We start from the raw sequence: 14,756 nt of genomic DNA, 5'->3' as shown, positions 1-14,756 counted from the left end.
TTGCTTTCTAATGGTATCACACACGTTGTTGGCTCTGACCTAGGAACTCATTCGCAGTAAAATAGCTATGGCTTTAGGCTCACGTGACAGAATTCATTGTTTTTACATCACTTGGAAGCAGCTGGCTTGATGGAATAATGGAATGGCCTACCAAAGTCTCAGTTATGATGCCGGTTGAGAGACACTATCTTCTGAGGTCGTGTATTGTCCTTTAAGTGACCAGGTCAGTGGTTAACATAGGGTGTGGAATACCTTGTTCCAGAAACCCAAGAGTGAAGGTAGAAGCAGCTTCTCTCAGACTTAATAATCTGCTTCAAGAATTTCTTCCTGTCCCTGAAATGTTGTATCTAGGGAGTTCTCAAACTCCCTAGAAGGACCTCAGTCCTTCTGCCAACCAGAGAGGCTTATTGCCACCATACAACACCAGGAATGCCCCCTGGACATTTCAGGCTGTTCATGCCACTAACTGAGGACAGTGCATTGGGTGTGCATCTGGGGCAGCACGATCGAATCTGCTTATCAAGGAGAAATCGGATTGTTGCTGCAGAATGGGGACAACGTTGTCTGTGATGCATGGGATTGATTGCACTCTCATGTCCAATAGCAACGGGCAATGGGGAGCAGCAGCAACTCGATAGACATAAAGGCACAAGCTCACCCCATCAGGTAAGAGCATGTCCACTGCTGGGGTGTTAGCTGAGAGGGAGGGAATTATGGGGTGAGAGGTGGAAGGAGGAAGTCAGGATGATCAGTGTAGACCTATTTTACTGGAAGTGTTTCTCTTACTCCCTTTCCTTGCTGCTTAACCTGGGGGAGTGGGTGCTGTGGACAGCGTAGGTTCCAGGAAGAATGACTAAACTTCATCCCCTTGAGGCAGTGGTGAATGAGATGTTGGGGTTTTCCTATGTTGGGGAGCTGAGTTCCTTCAGCTACAGAAAGGACTAGAGTGGAAGCCGAGTGACGACAGGGTGGCCTGGCCTGGTTATTCTCAGCTCTCACCTCTGCCTTTTCTTGCCATGTTCTGTGGCTGGGGAGGTTGACGGCTACTAAACTTGCCATTTCACCTGCTTCTCCCTGTCTTCTGGCAAGGAGGCCCTGGCAAGAGGCCAGCGTGCAGGAGCGGGGCAAGGTCAGGGATTTTTTCCCCTCCTTCCTCCTGGTTCTTCCTGGCCTCCCCGCAGTTCAGCACAGGCCCCAAATCCCGGCTGCCTCTCAGCCTCCCAGCACCAGGCTTGTCTGGTTCAGCTCTGCCTCCTAGCAGGCTGGGGACAGCATTCCCTCACCTGTCCCCGCAGGTCTGCAGGGCTGAGGGCTAATCCTTGGGTGTCTCCCTAGATCTCGTGGCTTCCATTAACCCTGATTGGGCCTCTGTAAATAATCCCTGCATGAAATGCTTTTCCCTTAAAGCCTTTTGAGGGTGCCAGCTGTTCCCTGCTAAGACTTGGATGGACATGGCAGGGAACAGTGTTGAGAAAGGAGAGGGCTGTCCGTTGTTGTGAGGTGGGGGGACCCGGAGGGTATCAGGTGATGGGATGGAGTACAATGCATTTCACAGGCTGAAATTGGCTGAGATTCAAAACAAAACAAAAAACAGACCATAATCTCTACCTAGATCAGTGTTAATAGTTAATTTTCTTAAAAGCTATTGTAAAGAAGAAAAGCTTGTGAAGCAAATTGGGTTGTGCCCCCATATTGAGGAGGTTTCCTGGGATGTGGGACCTCAGTGCTATAATCAGGACCATCCTGAACAAACTGGGACAGCTGGTTACCTTAGTCTGTGACTACACTTGGGTCCCCTATGGCCTGCTCAGATGCCCCTGCTGAAGAGACATCCCAGGCCAAAGAACACTGTTCTAGAACCATGTGCTGCCTCCTTCCCATCTTCTACCAACAGCAGACGCTTTGATCTCTCGTGGCATTCTTTCTCATTCATTGTGCAGTGAGAATCCCTTGTAACACAGTGGTTCAGGCAGCCAGTGTCGATTGATCCGGGTCCGAACCTGTTTGTCAGGCCTAATTTAGAGCTTTAGCTCAGAATGAAAAGCTGAGCTGGACCAAGTAGGGCCTCCGGAAGCCCTTTTGCCCTTATAATCTTGGATCTTGCTAAAGAGCAGACAGGGCGGCCTTTTGGGCTCCCTTGTACTTGACCAAGACCTTGACCTCGCGTCTCTCTGGGTCTCTGCATCCAATATAGAAGCTTCAAAGGCTGGCGGCATGGGTTGTAAGGATAGCAGATGACACCACCCTACACCTGGATTTGCTCTAAGTGCTTTGTGTTGATTTATTACTTATATTTTAGGGAGGAGAAAGCAAAGCAAGGTGACCTAAGCGACTTGCCCTGGGTGACACAGGTAGTGGTGGAGGAGACTCGGGACTCACATCGTCTGCTCAGTCGGGCTTGGAGATTTTGTAGGCACGTAGTGCCTGTCATCGTGGCCACTGGGGATCCCTGGCACCTGGCTCAGCTTGGCAGGTGGCCAATGCTCATCAGTAAATACACGCTTCAAGTTGTTAAATACAGGCAAATCCTAACACAGGAATTTTCCTGTCTTTTCATCCGTAGACCCTGCCCTGGGTCTTCTAAGTCAGGCTAACTTTCCATCCAGCTGACTAAGCCAGCAGGACAGGAGGACAGAGGAGCAGAGACTCATCCAATGGGGTTCAAATTCAGGCTCTATTTAGTAGTCTCCTGATCGATAAAATGGCAGTGATAATGGAATTTACCCCCGACGAGTTTGGTGTACTAAGTGCGAGCCAAGAACTTGACACCTGATGAATACTTAGTATTTGCTTTGGTTATTTTGATTGTTATTGTTAGAAATCAATTCAGGGGCGCCTCGGAGGCTCAACCTAAGCACCCAACTCTTGATCTCAGCTCAGGTCTTGATCTCAGGGTCATGAGTACAAGCCCCGTGTTGGGCTCCACGTTGGGCATGGAGCCTACTGGGGGAAAAGAAATCAATCCACATGCGTAAATCTAAGTGCAAAGGGGACATTTTTCATTCCAGGAGCAGTCTCAGGACACCTGCCAGTTCCATTCCTAGTGGATCATCTTGGGGTCTGTTGAGCCCTCAGCCTCTGCAGAGGTTCCTTCTCCAAAGCCGGGGTGAAGGAAAAGAAATCCTTGGGCTCCCTCTAGAGGCCAACGAGGCTCCAACTTTGACACTTTGAATGACATCCCAGGACCAATGGGATGCTTTCTGGTATTTTCTCTCTGTGCTGGGTGTTTTCTGTTTGTCCCTCTGGATCCACTCTTCCCTCCTTTCCACTCTGCTCTAGGTCCCAAGAGGTTGACCTCTGTGGACTGCACCCATTGGCTCCCTTGCCCACTGACTTCCAGGTCATCTTAACCAGTGGAAATCACCAGTCCCGAGAAGAAGAGAGACTGGGGTGCTGTGTTTCCTCAGATCCCCCCCAGCAGAGTTTGCTCAGAGTTGACAATACCCTTCTACCAAAGACCACAGCTCCTAACAAGCAGACTCTAGGGTCTCGGGGTCTTGGTGTTGGCCTCTTTACCTCTTCAGATCAAGGATGGAAGTGGTTCCCTGCTGTTGCCAGCGCTAGGGCGGGGCCCCGTCTCACCTGTTTCCCTTAATCCTGCCCACACATTTGTAAATTGTCCCTTTATTAAGGTCTCCTCAGTTGACTTGCGCCATCTGCTTCCTGCCAGATTCTACTCACCATGTCTCTCCCAATTCATCAGCTTGGCAGTCTCATCTCTGCCTCGCTTCCCCTGTACGCTGCGTTCCAACAAGCCAACTACTCATGGTTCCTGTGATACAATCACATTGCTCAGTACCCCAGGATGCTCACATTAATTCCTTCGTCTGCAGCACCCCCACATATGCCATGCCCACCCCCCTCCCTTGCATTTCCCTCTCCACCCTGGCCTCTATAGATTCTTGAGATGCCTGTGGTGCAAAAACGCTGGTTTTATTAAAGCACGGGGACAGGACCCCTGGGGGCAGAAAAGAGCTGCTGCCCTGGGGGGTGAGGGGTGACTTGGGAGTTGGGGGACTAGGGAAGAGGGAGGTTTTCAAAAGGGTTTTTGTATGCTAAAGAGGACCTACAAGGTATTGGAGACCTTGCCATTGTCAAATTAAGATTGTTTTCCCTCTAGTAAAGCAGTAGCAGGAAGACAGTTGGGAGTTGCCCTCTGGAAGTTAGGTTATTGATAAGAATGCTTTTTTTTTTTTTTTTTTTTGTAAATCACTAAGACATTTGTAAACTGAGGGAGACTCAGGTCTTGCTGTGCTGTGGCCTCTATTAGTTAACCACTTGGTTTTCCCTTCCCCTAGTTTCTGGGCAGGCTGGAGTGCCTGAGGAATGTCACACACATCCCACCTGGTTGGGGGTTGTTGGGGGGGGGCGGTCGGGGGTGGGGTGGGTAGTGGGGTTTGAGGGATGTCAGCTGGTGCTTTGCCGTCTGCTCCCTCATTATTACAAAATAGTTTCATTTCAGTAATTAAAAGACCCATTTCTTTTTTTTTTCTTCAAGATGTTATGTATTTATTAATGAGAGACAGAGAGAGAGAGAGAGAGAGAGAGAGAGAGAGTGGCAGAGGGAGAAGCAGGCTCCATGCAGGGAGCCCGTCGTGGGACTCAATCTCAGGTCTCCAGGATCAGGCCCTGGGCTTAAGGCAACCCTAAACTGCTGAGCCACCTGGGCTGCCCAAAAGACCCATTTCTATGTGAAGTTAAACCACAAAGCTTCTCTGCTCCCCAATCTCCAAGCCCTGGAAGCTACAGTCGGTGCTAGTTGGGGCCGGGGAGTGTTTCTATTTCCCCCAGCTAAGGTCGGGAATGGTGGATTTTATTCTCTCCATTTCCCCTTCCTTCCCACTTGCTAGGAGGTTTCTGACTCCTGGGTAGAAGCACAGGAGGGAGGCGAGAGGTACATCAAGATCTCGCTGGGATGGACTCCCCAAAGTCCTACGGTGAGGATTCCTGCTTTTTTTTTTTTTTTAAGATTTTTTAATTTATTTATTCATGAAAGAGAGAGAGAGAGGCAGAGACACAGGCAGAGCGAGAAGCAGGCTCCACGCAGGGAGCCCGACGTGGGACTCGATTCCGGGGCTCCAGGATCATGCCCTGGGCCCAAGGAGGCGCTAAACCACTGAGCCCCCAGGGCTGCCCCGGTCCTGCTCTTTCAATGTTTCAAACTAGCTTTCCCTGGGTTTGAGGCCAGAAAGGATTATTACCGTGGGCACTTCTGGGGGCTCCTGCCCCAACCCCCCCCCCCCCCCCGCATTTGGCTATACTCCCCGGGGTGTGAGCAGTGCGTTTTCCTCTGCAGGTCACTTCCGTGTCCTCCCCAGCTGCCGGGACTCGGGCAGTCTATGCTGGGACTGGGTTTCTGGCGTCACTTCAGGCCTTCTCGGGCTGCAGTCCTGCCCCCCCCCCGCCCCCCCCAGGTCACATGTGGTCCTGGAAGGACACTCTTGTACCCTTGCCCCCAGGGGGTGTGCTCAGGGCAGCCGGGTCTCCAGCCTTTCCATTTCCCAGGCCTGTGTCACCTCGCATCCCGTGCTCAGTAGACCCCAAGGGTTCCACGGCCAGCTGTCCCCCACCCTGTCCCCACAGGCACGGGAATGGGTGCTGAGGAACCAAACACACCCCCTCCCTCTACCACAGTCCTCTTCTTTCCAAACCCAACCCGGAGCCGGGTGTTTGCTGGAAGGCCATTCCTGCCTCCCCGCACCCTGCTGGCAAGTCCTGCGTGGCCTCCCACCTGCTGTCCCGAGGCCTCCTGTCCCCCCCCAGCCTGCAGGCCCAGCTGTGGGGACGGATGCCTGGTGGGTGACGGTTGGCCTGCTCGCAGCACCTCGGTGAACCCAGGGCCATGGGTCCTTCTACTGTGCTGGAAACTTCGACAGTCAGTGGCCGAGTCCACTGTCAGACCCGGAGACCCTCGGGCCTTGCTCCCCGGCCCCTGCTCCCCGCAAGGAGGCGCTGCCCCCAGGAACTCTTCTGGCCTCCCCGCCTCCCTTTCCCTGTCCTGAGATGGGGGTGGGTTTGAGGGGTGCCCCAGCGGGGTGGGGGTAGACAGTTGAGGAGAAGGGGGGCCCACTCAGCTCAGCCCCTGCCACCCTCCTCTCTCTTCACACCCTTCTGTCTGCAGAGCAGGAATATTCTGGTTTGCCCTCTTGGCTGGAGGGCAACGCTGCTCTGTTGGGCTGCAAAGCTGGGACAGGGGGGTTAGGTCACCTCAAGAGCCTGCCAGCAGGCCCGCTTGGCTGTACACAGGCCAGATCCTTGGTTGTTCTATCAGCAGTATCATTGGCGATGGTCTGACCTCCGTCCGTCGGAAATCTGTAGGACTCAGGGCCTTCTCCATCCTGGTGGGAAAGAGGTCTTATTTGGGGCTCACTTAAACACCCTCACAAGCCGTAGAGATTTTGGGGGCCCCCTGAGTCTTTAAAATTTCTCAAATCAGCCCTCAGCTTTTAAAATTAGGGAGATTTTAACTGAAATTCTGGATTTCCAGCTTATGGTAATTTCAATGGTTTGGCAACACTGGGGCTGCATGCCTCATGGAAACCATTCCTGAGACACGACGCAGCCGCCCCCCCTTTCGGTGAGGCCTGCACTTTCCCGTTCTCCCCAGTTTCCAGCAGAGCTCCTGGGTTTAGTAAATAAAAATGCAAGAGGTCTAAAGTTGAAGTTCAGATAAACGTTGATTTGGTTTTGTTTTTAGTGTATGTCCCCTATAATTCACGCAATTCATTTAGGATACCTCCTACTGTGTCTGGCAACCCTACAATCTAACCTCCCTCACTCCTTCTTGGTGTCTGCTTGGGTTTAGAATATAAGCATTTCCTACCCTGGGACCCATTTTTACTTGTCTTCATATCATTATTTTTTAAACAGATTTTATTTATTTATTCTTGAGAAACAGAGAGAGGCAGAGACATAGGCAGAGGGAGAAGCAGGCTCCTCACAGGGAGCCCGATGTGGGACCCTATCCCAGGACCCCAGGATCATGACCCGAGCCAAAGGCAGATGCTAAACCACTGAGCCACCCAGGCGCCCCTCTTCATATCTTTTTTTTTTTTTTTATGATAGTCACACACAGATAGAGAGAGGCAGAGATACAGGCAGAGGGAGAAGCAGGCTCCGTGCAGGGAACCCGACGTGGGATTCGATCCCGGGTCTCCAGGATCGCGCCCTGGGCCAAAGGCAGGCGCCAGACTGCTGCGCCACCCAGGGATCCCTCTTCATATCTTTAATACCTAATAGCACGCTCAATGTTTATGGAATATAGTCTGGGGACCAAAATTCTGTCCCATAGAGAATGTCATTAAGTCTCACAAGTTGAATAAAAAGTGGTAACCTCTTGCTAAACTCATTTTGGATAAAGATTATACATTTGCAGTTATTCGAGGGGCAAGGGGAAGCCAGCCCTGAACTAAAATTCTGGACCATCAAGTTGCAGGTTTGACTGGGTCACTAACTGAACAGAGTTGAGCATGTCAATGAGCCTCCCTGGAGCCCCAACTAAGGACTATGTAATTGGGGATAATAAATCAGTGGACACGTGAATAGGTTACTTATTCATGTCCCCAGGCACCATTTCAAGAACTGATCTAATATGAAATAGAATTGTAGAACCTTAGAAATGTATATAGTATACTATTTCTTTTGGAGTTTAAGAGGTCATTAACTAATGCCCACCATGATTTGATGACCGCTACTTAGAGGGAAAATATGTACAAATTATCACATCTGATGCCAGTTCAAAACACTACAACTGTGATTGATTTTTTTAAAAATTTGAGTCTAGGGCAGCCTGGGTGGCTCAGCGGTTTAGCACTGCCTTCAGTCCAGGGCGTGATCCTGGAGACCCAGGATCGAGTCCCACGTCGGGCTCCCTGCATGGGGCCTGCTTCTCCCTCTGCCTCTCTGTGTCTCTGCCTCTCTCTCTCTCTCTCTCTGTGTCTCTCATGAATAAATGAGCGAAATCTTTAAAAAAAATTGAGTCTAGTTGACACACAATGTTACATTATTTTCAAGTATATAACACAGTGATTCAACTTCTCTATACATGATGCTATGCTCACCAGAAGTGCAGCTACCAGGCTAGAACAGTGATATTTTTGGTAAAAGGTATGCCTTATAATGAAGATACTTTGGTATATATGGGAAGTTTGGGAGATGGCTAATTATCGGAAACCTTATGAACAGCAGGACATCAGGCCAGAAGGGTGAATCAACATTTATTGAGCATGTATGTGCGAAATGCGTTCATTTAAATCAAGGTTTCTCCACCTCAGCACTATTGACATTTGGGGCTGGGTAGTCGTGGAGCCTGTCCCGTACATGGTAGGATGTTTAGCAGCATCCCTGAGCTCTATCTACCGGATGCCAAGAGCACCAGACCCCCCGTTATGACAACTGTAAGTGTCTCCAGACATTGCCAAACATCCTGGGATGGGGGGATGAGGAGGATGTCCTTGTGAAGAACTACTGATTGCAATTATCCAGTTGAGTTAAATAATTCACAACAACCCAGCAAAGTAAGGCTTCCGCGGTCTTCGCTGTGCCAGGGTCATGCTGTGGTCTACGCAGACCCGGGTGGGAGCCTCCTCCTTTGTCACTCTGGTTTCCCCTTAGTCTCCTGGCTACCCAAGCAGTATAGCTTGTGCCAAACGTCTCACCAGACTCGACCATGACGTGACACTGTTTCTTCTACTTCTCTTCCTGTATCCCCGGGCTCCGAGAGACCCAGACTGGGTCTGTGGGGCTGGGGAAACTAGGCTATCACAGGGCTGCTGCTTGTCCCGCCTCCCTTCTCTGATGGAAGGTATTCACTCAAACCTTAAAAGTGTCAGGACACAGAGGGATAAGAATCTAACTCCCATCAAGCACTATCTGCCAGGCAGCAGCTAGTAACACCTGCTTTACCCCTGAGTTGCTCAATTCTAACGTGGGTGGCTCTCGCTCGTTTAAAGGCAATGAATGAACGTTTTCAGGCTACTTACTGTCTGAGCTCTTGTAAGGTAGATGGAGGTTTACAACCCCCAGGGGGGTCTTGCAGTGTAAGCTGAAACTGGCCCCCATGTGCAGGGAGCAGCGAGACACTAAACAAAGAGGCAGGTAGGTGGTGGGTGGCAATTTTAATAACAGCAAAGGGAACTTACAGAAGAGGCCTGTCTTAGGTGGCAGTAAGATCAATGGGTCCCAGGATACGTCCTCCAAATCTTAAAAGCTTAAGAGGCCCTCACTGGGTTCGGTTACGTATGTACGTATTCCGTGCAGCTGTTTTCAACATCACATCACCATCTCCAGGCTGTTAGACAGGAAAGGCAAGCGGAACATTCCAAGGGGAGGGGCGTGGAGCCTCTGATCCCCCAGGTCCAGCTCACTGGTCAGTGTACGGTGGGATGATTTGATTTTCGGATATATTGCAAAATGTTTACCACAGTAAGGTTAGTTAACATATCTTCTGCAAACACATCATTTTGTCGTCGTCGTTGTGGTTATGGTAAGAGCGTTAAAGCTCTACTCTCAGAGCAACTTTCAAGGATCCAATCTACAGTATTGTGGATAGTCACCATGCTGTGCATTGGATCCTTGGATCTTATTAGTCCTGTAACTGAAAGTTTGTACCCTTTGACCAACATCTCCCCACGTTTCCCCACCACTCAGCCCTTGGCAACCACCATTCTACTCTGTTTCTATGAGTTTGATGTTTTTAAATTCTGCATATGAGAGATCACATAGTATTTTTCTTTGACTTATTTCACCTAGAGGAAAGCCCTGGAAGTCCATTCACATTGTTGCAAACGGAAGGTCTTCCTGTGTCCAGGGCTGAGTACTGCTCCACTGTGTATATAATCACATATGCACAGGCTCATCCACTCATCTTTTGACGGACACTTACGTTGTTTCCATGCCTTGGCTATTGTAAATAATGCCGTAATGAACCTGAGACTGCAGATACCTTGTCAGTCTCCTGTTTTCATTTCCTTTGGATATATACCCAGAAGTAGGATCACTGGGGCACATGGTATTTCTATTTTTAATGTTTATTTTTCATTTATTTTTTATTTTTAACGTCTTGAGGAACCTTGGTACTGTGTTCCAGAGGGGCTGTGCCAGTTATATTGCCACCAACAGCACACATTGTCTTCACATCTTCACCAACACATGCTGTCTCTTATCTTCTTGATGGTAGCCAGTTGAACAGATGAGCAGTGATAGTTCACAGCACTTCTGATGTGCATTTCCTCGATGATTAGTGATGTGGAACACCTTTCCATATAACAGCTGGTCTGTCTTCTTTGGAAAAGAGTCATTTTTTTCATGTCTCTCATGAATAAACAAAATCTTTTAAAAAACTGGGAAGATAAATCTATTGGAGGATATAGTTCATATGGATTTAGAAACTGAATTTTGATTGAAATAAATCACCGATGGTCTTCAAAACAAAACAAAAGCTAACACTTTGGTGATTCAAACAGACCTGGTATGTCCGTCCTCTCTGTGTCCTCTCCTATACTCTGGAGCAAAGGAATCCAAAAGAGTTACATGGTCTGGGAATAGGCTGCAAAGTTGCTTCACTCCAAGTGCCACACAGGAATATGAACAGTAGGTGGCACTTTTGTGCTATCTCCAAATTTTCAAACTTTGAAGGGAACTAACTGACGAATGACTCCTAAGGGAGAAACAAATGTATATGGTGCTCAAGTGGATAAACTTGATTTCTAATTTGAGCGGAATCTGAAAGAGGAGAGCTAATTATAGAATCAGTTTGTCTTACTTAGTACCTTGTCTCCAACGATATCTTGGAGATTTTTTATGTAGACTTCTGAATATTGTGAAATATTGTGGCTTGCTTCCAGACTAATAAATTTGCAGTTTGGAGTGGTTCCAAATTACTGTAGCAAGTGGAATTACATGAATTCTTTTTTTTTTTTTAAAGATTTTATTTATTTATTAATGAGAGACACACAGAGAGAGAGAGACAGAGGCAGAGACACAGGCAGAGGGAGAAGCAAGCTCCCTGTGGCGAGCCTGATGCAGGACTCGATCCCAGGACCCCGGGATCACGCCCTGAGCCGAAGGCAAATGCTCAACCACTGAGCCACCCAGGTGCCCTGAATTACATGAATTCAAGCAGGCTTGAAGTTAGGGGAAAAAAAAAATCCCAATTTGGCCATGTTCCCAAATATCTATCTCTGAGCTTTTGCTGTTTGCAAAGGCGAGGAATAACAAATAAAACAAAATCAAATCAAACGTGGAAAAGCAGTGTGGATTACTAAGAGAACAGTGGAATGGAAACAGACATGTTCCATTCTTCTTTTTGTAAAATTTACTGTTAGGCTGGGATACAGAATTTTACATGTTTAACAACAGGCCTGCAATCATGCAAAGGGCACTGGTGGAGTCTGGAGGTACCCACGGAAATCAAAAGCTGTGCCCCTTCCTGTGTACCTGGGGCCGGTTACTTCATGCCTCCGCATATCAATTCCCCCATATAGAAATGTACATGGTAATAATAGCATCTCTCTGATAAGATCCTTATAAGGACTAAATGTCAAATTTGTAAGTTATTTATTTATTTTTAAATATTTTATTTATTTATTTATGAGAGAGAGAGAGAGAGAGAGAGAGACGGGGGGCAGAGACACAGGAGGAGGGAGAAGCAGGCTCCATGCCGGGAGCCCGACATGGGACTCGATCCCGGGTCTCCAGGATCAGGCCCTGGGCCAAAGGCAGTGCTAAACCGTTGAGCCACCCAGGCTGCCCTTGTAAGTTATTTAGAGGAGTACTCTGCATGTAGTGAGCACACCATAGGTAGAGGGAAAAAAGTTTCTAAAGTCAATTTCTAGGGTGCGTGGGTGGATCAGTCCATTAAGCATCTGCCTTCAGCTCAGGTAATCTCTCAGGGTCCTGGGATCCAGCCCCACATCTGGCTCCTTGCTCAGAGCGGAGACTGCTTCTCCCTCTCCCTCTGCCTGGCTCTCCTGCTTGTGCCCTCTGTCAAATCAATCAATCTTTAATTTTTTAAAAAGCCAATTTTTAGGTGATGGGCCAGTGGGTGATCATTTTCCTTCTATTAAGTTAAGAACATGTATTTTCTGACAACTACAAGTCTAAAACTTTTTTACTAAAAGACTGAGAGAAAAACCTGTACTTAAAAACTTCTCGTTTCTTTTGAACTAGTTTCTACATCCCTATCTTTTTCTCTTTCTCTAAATCTGCTATACCCACGATTAGACCTCTCTTGGCTGTGAGAAATCCTGACGTCCTGGTTATTCCTCATAGTTTCCAGAATTAGTAGTTTTGATCGAAGTCGAATCTACATCACATCAAATTTACCACTTTATTCTTCAGCGTACAAGTCAGTGGCCTGAAGAACTTTCACAATGTTTTCAACCACCACTAGTACCTATTTCCAGAAGGTCATCGTCTCAAACAGAAACTCTGCTCCCGTTAAACAATAATTCCCCATTCTCAGGGCGTGATCCTGGCATCCCGGGATCGAGTCCTGCATCAGGTTCCCCGCAGGGAACCTGCCTCTCCAACTGCCTGTGTCTCTGCCTCTTTCTCTCAGTGTGTTTCTCATGAATAAATAAATTAAATCTTGGGATCCCTGGGTGGCGCAGCGGTTTGGCGCCTGCCTTTGGCCCAGGGCGCGATCCTGGAGACCCGGGATCGAATCCCACGTCGGGCTCCCGGTGCATGGAGCCTGCTTCTCCCTCTGCCTATGTCTCTGCCTCTCTCTCTCTCTGTGTGTGACTATCATAAATAAATAAAAAATTAAAAAAAATAAATTAAATCTTAAAAAAAATTAATTCCCCATTCTCCCTTATCCTCACATCTCTAGTGGCCTCCATTCTACTTTGTGTCTCTCTGAATCCAACTATTTGAGGAACCCCATATACATGGGACCATGCAATGTGTGCATCTTTGTATCTGGCTTATTCACTTAGTGTATTGTTTTCAAGTTCCAGTCACATTGTAGTAGCGTTGGAATGTCATTCCTTCCTATGACCAAATAACGGTGGTTGTAGGTACCTGTCACATTTGTAGTATCATCTGTTGGACAGGTGAGTTGTTTCTACTTTTTGACTGTTGTAATGTTGCTATGAACCTTGGTGCACAAGCATCTATTCTAGTCTCTGCTTTCTTTTTATTTTACTTTTTTTAAGATTGTATTTATTTATTCATGAGAGACACACACAGAGAGAGAGGCAGAGACACAGGCAGAGGGAGAAGCAGGCCCCATGCAGGGAGCCCCGAGCGGGACTCGATCCCGGGACCCTGGGATCCTGCCTGGAAGGCAGGCACTCAACTGCTGAACCCCCCAGGGATTCCCCTAGTCTCTGCTTTCAATACTTTCCTGTATAAACCCAGGAGGTGGGATCCCCGGTGGCTCAGCGGTTGAGCGTCCGCCTTCAGCCCAGGGTGTGATCCTGGAGTCCTGGGATCGAGTCCCGCGTCGGGCTCCCCGCATGGAGCCTGCTTCTCGCTCTGCCTGTGTCTCTGCCTCTCTCTCTCTCTCTCTCTCTCTGCGTCTCTCATAAATAAATAAAATCTTAAAAACAAAACCCAGGAGTTAACTTTTGGAGGAAGTGCCAAACTGCTGTGCACAAAGCTACCACATTTTACATTCAAACCAGCACCCCAAAACTGTTTTTAAGTATGTGTGTTTGTTTGTTTTTTGTTTTTAAGCTAAACCTAGCCTGGGAACAAGCACAGCTTAGATTCCCGCGGCAGCGCGTTGATGGGCTGCTGGGAGGGGCCGGCCGGGCTACGGCAGATCCTGGACTAGAGTGACGGTCCCCGCACCCGCTCCCGCACCCGCACCCGCACCCGGCGGAGGCCCGGACGCGCCTGCGGGGCCCTGAGCCCGCGCCGTCGGCGTCCGCGTCCGCGTGGGGTCGGCGTCTCTCGCCCGCGGCCCCGGCTCGTCCCGCACAGGCCGCAACAGGCGCCTCTGGGCCCTCGGAGCGCGCCGGCGGCCAGTCCACAAACCTGGACTTGAACCGAGACCGAGACCCAAAGGCACCTCCCGGCTGCTTGCGGTTGCGGTTGCGACGTGCAGTGTCGACGAGCGCCGGAGCCCGCGGCCGGAGGGCCTGGCCGCAGGCGGGGACACACCTGCCCTCCCGGGCGTGGGCCGCCGCCGCCTCGCTTCCTTTGCTGCCCGTAACGCGTATCTCGGTAGGTTTCGCGCCGTCCCGCCCGCGCTCAGGGAGGCCGGAGACCGGGACGCACCCCGCGGCGCGAGCTCTGGCCCCGGGATCTCGGACCCGCGTCCTCGAGGCCGCCGCCATCGGGTCGACCCGGGGCCCTCGCGGCCGCTGGAGCTTCTCCGCGGGGCTCCCTGCGGCCGCGGCGGTCACGGCGTCGTCCGTCCACCAGCATCTGTGACTCACATCGCGACGCTCCTCGTGGCCCACGTGGCGACGACCTGAATACAGGTGTGTCCTCCGGGGGCTCAGCCCCCGCGCGCGAACCAGCGACCACCAAGCCGCCCGCCCGCCCTCGGTCCCTCCGTCCCTCCGTCCTGGGGCCGGCGCAGACCTCCTGCGACCCGGTGGGCGCTGTCTCTTTAACATGCAATAGAACTCCGAGCGCATCGATCAGGAGCCTCTCAAGCGGCCGCGTTTCCAGCCCCGGCTCGACTTCCCCCCGTGCCGGGCTCGAAGCGCGGGGGTCCCTAAGCCGCGGCGTCCGTGCGCGGCCACACCTGCCCCCGCGGCGTCCCGCCTGCCCCGCGGCGGGGGCCCGCTCCCCCCCCCCGC

At 50.2% G+C, this 14,756-nt stretch overlaps 1 protein-coding gene and 1 long non-coding RNA gene across 3 annotated transcripts in view; both read right to left on the bottom strand.

The window, feature by feature from the left end:
- Positions 1-14,756, bottom strand: part of LOC112654766 (uncharacterized) — a 35,253-nt gene that overhangs the window by 19,693 nt on the left and 804 nt on the right. The window lies entirely within an intron of this gene.
- Positions 5,433-14,739, bottom strand: LOC125752076 (uncharacterized). 2 transcript variants are annotated; one of them, XM_035699310.2, is made up of 2 exons: positions 13,984-14,739; positions 5,433-6,338 (listed from the first exon to the last, which is right to left on the bottom strand). In XM_035699310.2, the coding sequence occupies exons 1-2, from the start codon at positions 14,589-14,591 to the stop codon at positions 6,209-6,211; spliced, it is 738 nt and encodes a 245-aa protein (XP_035555203.2). In that variant the 5' UTR covers positions 14,592-14,739; the 3' UTR covers positions 5,433-6,208. The 2 variants fall into 2 exon arrangements, with proteins under 2 accessions (XP_035555203.2, XP_025295225.3); XM_025439440.3 differs by having other exon boundaries at positions 14,110-14,739.

This window comes from Canis lupus, chromosome 15, assembly GCF_003254725.2.
Source record: "Canis lupus dingo isolate Sandy chromosome 15, ASM325472v2, whole genome shotgun sequence".
Lineage (NCBI taxonomy): Eukaryota > Metazoa > Chordata > Mammalia > Carnivora > Canidae > Canis > Canis lupus.
Note: the sequence above shows the minus strand (reverse complement) of the source record. Positions and strands in the feature narration are given on the sequence as shown.